The sequence below is a fragment of the Octopus bimaculoides genome, chromosome 23, assembly GCF_046866305.1.
Source record: "Octopus bimaculoides isolate indiv1 chromosome 23, ASM4686630v1, whole genome shotgun sequence".
Classification (NCBI taxonomy): domain Eukaryota; kingdom Metazoa; phylum Mollusca; class Cephalopoda; order Octopoda; family Octopodidae; genus Octopus; species Octopus bimaculoides.
Genome location: NC_142950.1, coordinates 9,203,071 through 9,213,070, shown reverse-complemented (window position 1 = coordinate 9,213,070; position 10,000 = coordinate 9,203,071). Strand labels below are relative to the sequence as shown.

The 10,000-nt window shown below is 38.6% G+C and overlaps 1 protein-coding gene across 1 annotated transcript in view; it reads right to left on the bottom strand.

Moving 5' to 3' along the window:
• The window catches only part of LOC106867259 (exostosin-1), a 493,749-nt gene extending 490,497 nt beyond the window's left edge, over positions 1 to 3,252 (bottom strand). The window contains exon 1 of the mRNA XM_089340725.1: positions 1,405 to 3,252. Coding sequence (XP_089196851.1) covers positions 1,405 to 2,351 — 947 coding nt within the window. The 5' untranslated portion in view covers positions 2,352 to 3,252. The remainder of the gene's footprint in view (positions 1 to 1,404) is intronic.
• Positions 3,253 to 10,000: the final 6,748 nt, after the last annotated feature.

Genomic DNA, 10,000 nt, shown 5'->3' with positions numbered 1-10,000 from the left:
AAACGCAAGGGAAGGGTTCCTTAATTAATTCCAAAGAACAACGTACTAAGAAATTTAATAAAGCACTTGCTTTCATCTCAAGTTTTAAAATAAATACTAGTAAATTAATTGACTGCGGATAAAAAAAAAAATAAGAAAGTAAGAAAAAAGAAAAAAAACAAGGCGGCGACAGAGAAATTTTCTGAACTGTAATTATTAAAAAGCAAGTTGTTTATTTTGGCAACGATTAATATCGACAATTAATTGAAAGTTTAACAGTAAATTAAAGCCATAAAAACTACCATTTTATTATTAACTACCCCCTATTTAGCTAAGGACCTATTCTTATTTATATTTGGCCACACACACACCCGTATATACATACCCCCACACATACATGTATATATATATATATATATATATATATATAATGTACTGCTACATCGAAATGTGTTTTGGTATACAAAATATGATGTTTACTTGTATAGAATTTACATGTTGTACAACATACAATGTATATATATGAATAATATAGCTCAGTTTTATCATAGCTACAAAAGGATGATGCTCTGCACTTGTGCTAAAATGTAGAAACCATGACAATCATAATTACTGAACTAATTATTATTAATATTATTATTATTATTATATCATCCGTCATTATTATTGCCGTACAGAAATGACTGAGTTAATTTTCACCGATGTTTTCTTGGTCGTTTACACGACGTTCCGTCTATGATGCACAATCCGTGTTTTCTATAAAACCCTGGGTCTAGTAGTAAACGAGGTTATCTTCGTTCGGTAGCCAAAAATATTTTACACCTGATGTAAATATTGGCGAAAATGTAAACATAGAAATTCCAGGATATTAAACAGGCTAAAACTCAATATAACAATAGAGAAACAAAACCAAAAACGACAGAGAAATTAATTAATTAAAAAAAAAAACCTTGACAACTGCAGTAGTAATTTATTTAAGTATTAGTAGAAAGAGTTCGTTCCGTTACATGAAACAAATTCGGGTTTTATGAAAAACCCAGGACAAAATATAAGAAAATAATGAAAAAAGTGAAGAATTTCGAAAAATGAGGACGAAAAAACCATTCATTAGAATTTTACTGGAAATTCTGAGATGTATAGCAATAAAATAACCTGGGGGTACCTTGCGGGGAAAGCTCCAAGTGTCTAAATGTTAGCTTTTAAATGGTAGTAATCTTTTAGTTATAGGGGTGTATGTTCACTACATCAGTTTATATATGTACATATATCTATATATATATATACCCGTAAATGTATGTATATACGTGATAGCAATGCAAGACATTTTTTACCGTCTTTGTGTGTGTTTAAATGAATAAAAGGTTTGATTGACAAAACATTTGTAGAAATAAAAAAAACACACAGGTAGTCAAAAGAAGGCTTTACCTGTCAAACTCGGCATTATCCTTTTCGCAACGTGCATCTTTCCAATTCTGCCAGTCTTTCCCGTGTTTACATGTGGTAAACAGTACGATGTCCCTACCATTATGAATATGATATAAGGAATTCCGAGTCTCAGATCCGATACCAATGACATAACGTTTCCCTTTAAAAGATAAAATATACTGTCGTGTCGACGGGATGCTGTTGGACGCAACATGGAGATATCCAGGCTCTCCACCTTTCAAGGGGTGATCCTTGGCAAATAACGGAATAGACACATCGAAACCCGTTCGAAAATTGGACCTCGATATACTAGCCTTGGCCAACATCGCCTGTCCAATATCAAACCCTAAGTCCTCGGCATAGTCGGGCCAAGTCCCTGAATAAAGGTTAAATATGATGTGATTCTGTCCATTATTCCAAAGATCCAATTTGTTCAGTTTCCCTTGTACGTCCTTAACATAATCCCGGCTTAAAACATCACGATCCAAAGTGTCCATAGATAGCACAAATATGCATGCTTTAGCCGGGTCCGGCGTATAGTACCTAGATTCTCGTATGACAGTAAGAATTTTGCTGTAAGTGCTGGACACCCTTTCAAGTTCGGGGTAAATGTATACGCGAAATCCATGCACTTTGCAGCGACTAAAATTAAAACAGGTTCCCATCCGACAGTCTTTATTAAAGAAGGCGTTGCTATGTTGTTGGGGCTTACCCTTAATCTGTTGTCTGTTGAACAACGAGGATTTGTGTGTCCGACGTTGTTTAGCCGATATGTGCAAATCTTCGTCAAATTTGTCATCGTCCTCGTCCATGAAAGAGCGGACCTTAGCACTTTCTCTCCCTTGTAACAGGGAGATATCGCCATGATGATCCTTGAGAAATCCAAATATGAGAATAAGTGCAATTCCAAATGTAGTCACTATAAAGTAGCGCTTTTTGGCCTGCATCGATCAATAATCCTTATCCACAACATTCCTTCATTTTTTTAAACAAAATTCTGTTGTTACTATTTTGTTCTTGATTCTGTTTTGTTTCTTTCTTCACATATATATATATTTATATTCTGTAGTTGTTGATATTGTTGTTGGTGTGTTGTGTTCACACAAAACTCTGTTTTTCCTCATCCGACATAGTGTAAATCCAGTTTCGGCGTTGACAAACAACAATAATAATAATAATAATAATAATAATAATAATAATAACAATAATAACAATATTAATAATAATCCTTTGGTCTATAAACACAAGGCCGGAAATTTTGTATATGTGTGTGTAGGGTGTGTGTGTGCTAATCGATAACAATAATGATGCTATCACTTTAGCCAATAAATTACTATACAATTATTATTATAATAATTATTATTATTATATCAAGTAATAATAACAGCGACTAAAAACCAAAAGAGGGGGCAGACAAAAAATTAAAATGTAAGGGAGAAGTTGTGACAAGCTTTTAAGTAAAGAAAACAAAGTGAACGGAGTGGTATAAAATATAAAATATCCTTTGGTAATTCACATGGCAAGAAGTAAATGTAGTTTTAGCAAATAATAATAATAATAATATTAGTAATGGTAATGGTATTGGTAACAATAGTAGTAATACCAAGAGCTCTTGTAGTAGTAATAATAATACGAGCTAGAAGTGAAGTGATTGGCAAAATGAAAAGACAACAAAAGTATGTGTGTATCGTTGTTAGTTTGTTAGTTTTTGTGTGTTTGCTTTTGTGGTCCAGCTGGCTGAGAGATTCACTCCTTCGACAGAGAAGCGGCCATTATTAAATGCCAAACATGTGCCAGACTGAGTTTGTTGGCTGTTGTTGTCTATGAGTGTAGCGGTCTTCGTGGAACGGTGGCGGAATGTGACGGGTTTTGCCGAACTGTTACGAGTTGGTGGAAGCGAGCGAGCGAGCGAGCGAGCGAGCACGCACGTTGAATTGATGAATGAAAGAAGGAAGAAGGGAAAAGGAGAAGGAGGAAGAAGAAAGAAGTAAAAAGAAGGAGGAATAAAGGGAGGAGATGAAAGAAGAAGGAAGGGGGGAGAATAAGGCGTGAGCGGGTGAGGTGAGAGTGTAGTGAAGAAAATGAAATGGAAGGAAGGAAGGGATAGGTACGTACATAGATAGAAAGATAGAGAGAGAGACAGAGAGAGGGGGTGATATAGATAAATAGATAGATAGATACATAGATAAATAGATAGATAGATAGATAGATAAATAGATAGATAGATAGATAGATAGACAGACAGACATACATACAGACAGACAGATAGATAAATAGATGGATGGATAGATAGATAGATAAATAGATAGATAGATAGATAGATAACTTTCTTTATTAGCCACAAAGGGCCGAACACAGAGGGGACAAAATATAATGTAGAGCTTTTCTTTTCGAGAGAAAAAAAGGAGAAAATAAATTTCCGATCAAAAGGGAGATAGATAGATAGATAAATAGATCGATACAGATAGATAGACAGGCAGAGACAGGCAGATAGATAGATAGATAGATAGATAGGAGGAAGAAATAAGGAGAGAAAATGGAAGGAACACCCAAAAAAAGGAAGGAAGAAAAGAATGGGAGGAAGAGAGGTAGCAAAAAAGAAAGAAAGAAAGTTAAAGAAAGAAGAAAGTAAGGACGAAAAAGACAGGATAGGCAGAAAGTAAGAAGGAGGAAAAGAAAGAAAAGGGGCTGGAGGAGACGTAGGAAGGGTAGTGGGAGTAAACAAGTGGTATTACAGGGTGGTGATGATGGTGGCGGTGGGAGAGACGGAGGCGGTGATTGGTAGCGTGACGGGAGTGGGTGTGTTGATAATAGTTGCGTTGTGGTGGTGGTGGTGGAGCGGAGACGACGATGACGACGACGACGCGTGCTGTAGCGGTGGCGGTGATGGTATTGGTGATGATGGTAATGCTGGTGATAGCGACAGTGGTGGTGATGGTGGTGGTGGTGGTGATGAATAACTGTTGATGACTGCGCTATGGTGACGGCGAAGTCGATGACGGTGAGTAGTGACCGTGTCGTGGTGGTGGTGGTGGTGGCGGCGGCAGAGACGTGTTGATCAATTGAAGTTGATCGTGGTGGCGGCGGTGAAGGCGGCAGCGGCGTCACCGGTGGTAATGGCGGTGGTCTTGGTCGTGCTGTGGCCCCGGTCGGTGACGACGACCGTGTTGTAGTGATGATGATGATGATGATGACGACGGTGGTGGTGGTAGTAATGACCCCCTGTATGATGCTGATGCCGATGATGATGATGATGCTGATGTTGATGGTGATGATAGCCGTGTGGTTAAGGTAATGTTGGTGACGTATTGATGAGTTATTGGCGGTGCTGGTGACGACACAGGCTTGGTGTTGGTGGGAGTGGTGGTGGTGGTTGTGGTGGTCACGGTGGGTTTTTTTTTGGGGGGGGGGGTAGCGGCCTCAGTGCTGTGACGTTGATGGTGGCGGTGATGGTGGTCTTGGTGGTGGCAGCGGCCTCACTGGTGTGGTGTTGGTGGTGGTGGTGATTGTGATGGTGTTGGTGGTAGAGGTGAAGTCGTAGAACTAGTGGTGGTGGCGTTAATGTTGGTTTGTGATGGAGGTGGTAGCATTGGTGGTAGGGGGGCGGCTACAGTGGTGATGAAGGAGGTGGTGGTGGTGGTGGTGCTGGTGCTGGTGGTGGCGGCAGTGGTGGTGGTGGTAGCGCAGTGGTAGTGGTGACGGTGGTTATGGTGGTGGTGGTGGTGGTGGTGGTAGTGTTGGTAGAGATAATGGTGGTGATGATGGTGATGATGATTGAAGTGGTTGTGGTGATGGTAGTAGTAGTAGTTGCTGTGGTAGTTGTAATGGTGGTGGTGGTGGTGGTGGTAGTACAAATAGTAGTTGCAGTGGTAGTACTAGTAGACCAACAAGCAAATTGCCAAACTTATTTTCCAAACTATCACAAGCTTGCTTCCCAACCACATGGTTCCGGGTTCAGTCCCACTGCGTGACACCTTGGGCAAGTGTCTTCTACTACAGACTCAGACAGACCAAAGCCTTGTGAGTGGATTTGGTAGACAGAAACTGAAAGAAGCCCGTCGTATATATATGTGTGTGTGTGTGTGTGTGTGTGTGTGTAAATTTGTGTGTGCCTGTGTTTGACCCCCACCACCATCACTTGACAACCGGTGTTGGTATGTTTACAACCCCTGTAACTTAGCGGTTTGGCAAAAGAGAACGATAGAAAAAATACTAGGTCTACAAAGAATAGGTCCTGGGGTTAAGGCAGTGCTCCAGCATGGCCACAGTCAAATGACTGAAACAGGTGAAAGAATAAAAGAATATAAGACACATATCATACCTTTACATCTTACAGACAATCCACACCACCATCAATCCCAGCCTCCACCATCACCCCCAACCTCCACCAAACTCTCACCCTCCGCCATCAACTCCACCCTGGTATTTATAGTGTTAAACACATGCGGTGTGCAAATTAGGGATCCCTTTACAGAATAACTGTTACATTTGTTGAGTATATAAGCAGTTAGGCTGCTTGTTTTTCTGGAGACTATCAGAATGATGTAGACGCCTCTGATGAGAACCCAATAACATTCGAAAATCAATTAAGGTTGTTCATCATTTCTTTTTCCAGTCGGCAGAGAAATGGCTAAAATTTGCCCTGTTTATAATTATACAAAGACCCACTTTAGTCATAAATGACCATGCACGTGCACCTAGAAAATTCCCCTCTGAGGCACAAGTCCAGGCACGGTTGTTTATAGAGGACCAGCAGTCGCCCATGCATACCAGTCTCCCCTCTTCAAGTCACCAATGTTATCCAAGGGAAAGTCAAAGGCTGATACAGCTTGGTACCAGTGATGCCGCAACTCATTTCTATAGCTGAGTGAACTGGACCAATGTGAAATAAAGTGACTTGCTCAAGAACACAACAGCCCAGTCTGGGAGTTGAACTCACTACCTCATGATTGTGAGATGAGCCTAATACTCTAACCACTGAGCCATGCACCATGTATATGTGGGTGTGTGTGTGTGCATGCATTTTTGTGTCTGTGTCTTCCCAACACCACCCCCACTACTTGACAACCAATGATAGTTTGTTTACACCCCTGTTACTTAGCAGTTCAGCAAAAGATACTGATAGAATAACCACCAGATTTTGAAAATAATGTAAGTACTGGCTTTGATTTGTTCAACTAAAAACCCTCCAAGGTAGTGCTCCAGCATGGCCGCAGTACAATGACTGCAACAAGCTTAAGATTTCTTTTTAGAAACTGAAACATAAAATAAATTATTATATTTAAATGAATGAACAGCATTCTTTTATAAAATAAATCTGATTCATCTACTCCGTGTTTCGAAGGTAGGGACAAGACGCGACTTCATTGAAACAGTCCTTCCCGCAAAGCAAATTAAATAAAATTTGGGATTTTTTTTGCGGAGATGTGTGTGTGTATTTGTGTGTGTTGTGTGTGTGTGTGTGTGTGTGTGTGTGTGTGTGTGTGTGTACAAGGAAGATCTTATTTGGGGCTACTTAGAAACAGAAACTGCTGTTAAGAAACAAAACTCAAACTCGGTAGTTAGATAACCATGCCATGGGTCTGCAATAAAGAGCTAACTGTAATATAAGGGAAAAGTTTCTGAAAGTGCATTCCCAAGAAACCTCAGGGTTCCACCATAAAATTCTTGGGGTTCTGCAAGATAAAGTCTTTTGATAAAATTTTATAAAGATTTATTTTATAAAAGAATGCTGTTCAAGTTAAAGAGTAAAAGAAAGAGTATACATATATAGGTAGGTATATACATATTTTCTTTTTCTTTCTTTTTTATTTGTTTCAGTCATTTGACTGCGACCATGCTGGAGCACCGCCTTTAGTCGAGCAAATCTACCCCAGGACTTATTCTTTGTAAGCCTAGTACTTATTCTATCAGTCTCTTTTGCCGAACCGCTAAGTGACGGGGACGTAAACACACCAACATCGGTTGTCAAGCGATGGTGTGGGGGACAAACATACACGCATACATATATATATTTATATACATATATACGACAGGTTTCTTTTTAGTTTCCATCTACCAAATTCACTCACAAGGCTTTGGTTGGCCCGAGGCTATAGTAGAAGACATTTCCCCAAGGTACCACGCAGTGGGAATGAACCCGGGACCATGTGATTGGTAAGCAAGCTTCTTACCACACAGGAAATACTGCTAAGGTAACAGATAAGATTGAAGATATGATTATTAGGATAGGTATTACGATGGAAAGACAGTTAAGATGATAGTTATACTTGAAATTATGAAGAAAATATAATGATTTAGATTGAAGTTATCAGGGGATCAGGTAAGTAAGTAAGGTGATAGGAGATTGATATTATGAGAAAAAGATGACTGAGATAATTGTTAGGACTGAAATTATGATAGGAAGGTAATTAAGATAGGATAATTATGAGAAAATGATAGCTAAGAGAACTGTTTCTGGCACTGGCAAGAGACTGGAAATTAAATACGGATGGGGTTAGTCGGTATCATTGACTCAAGCATTTAACTGGTACTTTATATATACGTATATATATATATATATATATATATATATATATATATATATATATATATATATATATATATATATATATATATATATATATATATATGTATATATATATATATATATATGTATATATATATATATATATATATGTATATATATATATATATATATGTATATATATATATATATATATATGTATATATATATATATATATATATATATATATGTATATATATATATGTATATATATATATATATATATATATATATATATATATATATATATATATATATGTATATATATATATATGCTTTATTTAAAAGCATATATATATATGCTTTATTTAAGAGCAGCAGAAATATAACAAAAAGCTGTTACTCAGAGTTTCACGTTCCTGTTCATTGGATAAGTTTTTTTCTAACAAAACTGTCCGATGAACGGGAACGTGAAACTCCGAGTAACAGTTTTTTGTTATATTTCTGCTGCTTTTAAATAAAGCATATTAATCTACCTCTGGTATTTGAGTACTCTTTTTTACCACCGTGTTGCACATTTATGTGCTTACACCGGTGTGTATATATATATATATATATATATATATATATATATATATATATATGTATGTATGTATGTATGTATGTATGCATGCATGTATGTGTATGTGTGTGTGTGTGTGTGTGTGTATTTATGTATATATGTCATTATTCAGTTTCATTTCAAGATTTCTTGCCAATAGAGAAAGAGCTGGTTTCTAACCTCGATCCAAGGCTCCTTCACTAATTTCAACATCAACAGTAGGGTATTTTTGTATGTATGTATGTATGTATGTACCAACTCGATTTTGGCCACGAGATAACTTCTTACTCAAAGTAGCCACCCTCAGCTTCCACTGTGGCCTCAAGTTCAGAAGCAGATATCAAGATCAGGGAAGCACGAGTATGGACAATGGACAGCCCATCAAAAACTAAAGAAGGTCTGGAACTCCAAATTGCCCAGGCAAATCAAAATCAAGCTGTACATTGCATCTGTTGAATTAGCACTATTACATTGGAGTGAAACATGGACACTGGCAAAGAAATTATCAAAAAGAATAAATGAATGCTACACAAGGATGGTACAAATGGTCCTAAATGTGAAATGGCAGCAACATATGACAAATAAAGGCCTTTATGGAAACCTGCTGAAAGTTAGCAAGAAAATTAGGCAGAGATGGCTGTGATTATCTGGTCCCTGCATGCGCCACCCTGAACTGGAAGCATCCAAATTAGTCTTATGGAACCCACTTCATGGTGATGTAAGAAGAGGAAAATGCTGTCATATTCTCTTCAATAACTTGATTGCAGACACTGGTTTGAAATGTACCCAGGAACTCGAGGCAGACCAAGAAGTGTGGCAGGTGGACTTTGTTGCTGAGGCCTGGGTGGGAAGTTGGTGATAATGATATAATAAATGGCCTTGAGAAGCTCCAGAACCAGGCACATGCATTCCTCCCTGTCTTTGGGAAGATCTTTGAACCTGTCCTTGATCTTGGCCACCAGCTTGGCGTTGGTGTTGCAGAAAGAGCAGTTGGTGTCTTCCTCAATTGTGCCCCACACATAGTAATCCATGGGATTACAAGCAGGAGGTATTAGGTGGGGGTGGGGCAGAATTTGGGGCTGGTAGAGCTGTAGAAATTCTCCAGCAACTACTTCTGGTTCTTTCCAATGGAATGACAAGGAGTCAAATCCTGCTATAACATATAGCCTTCCAGCTGTGACCCTCTCCAGCCAAGGTTTGACCATAGTTTTCAGCAGCTTCACTTAGCTCTCTGAATTGAGACTGAGGACCTATTCAAAGACATGGGGTGGCATAACATCACCTTGACTGGAGACACCCCTAAGGACCTGCTTGTCACAGCTTCATTATCTGTTGCAGCAGGGGGAATTAGGGAGCCAGAAATTGAGGCTGGTGAAGCTGTAGAAATTCTCCAGCAACTACTTCTGGTTCTTTCCAGCGAAATAACAGGGAGCCAAATCGTACTGCCACACATATTGCTTTCCAGCTGTGACTCTCTCCAGCTGTGACT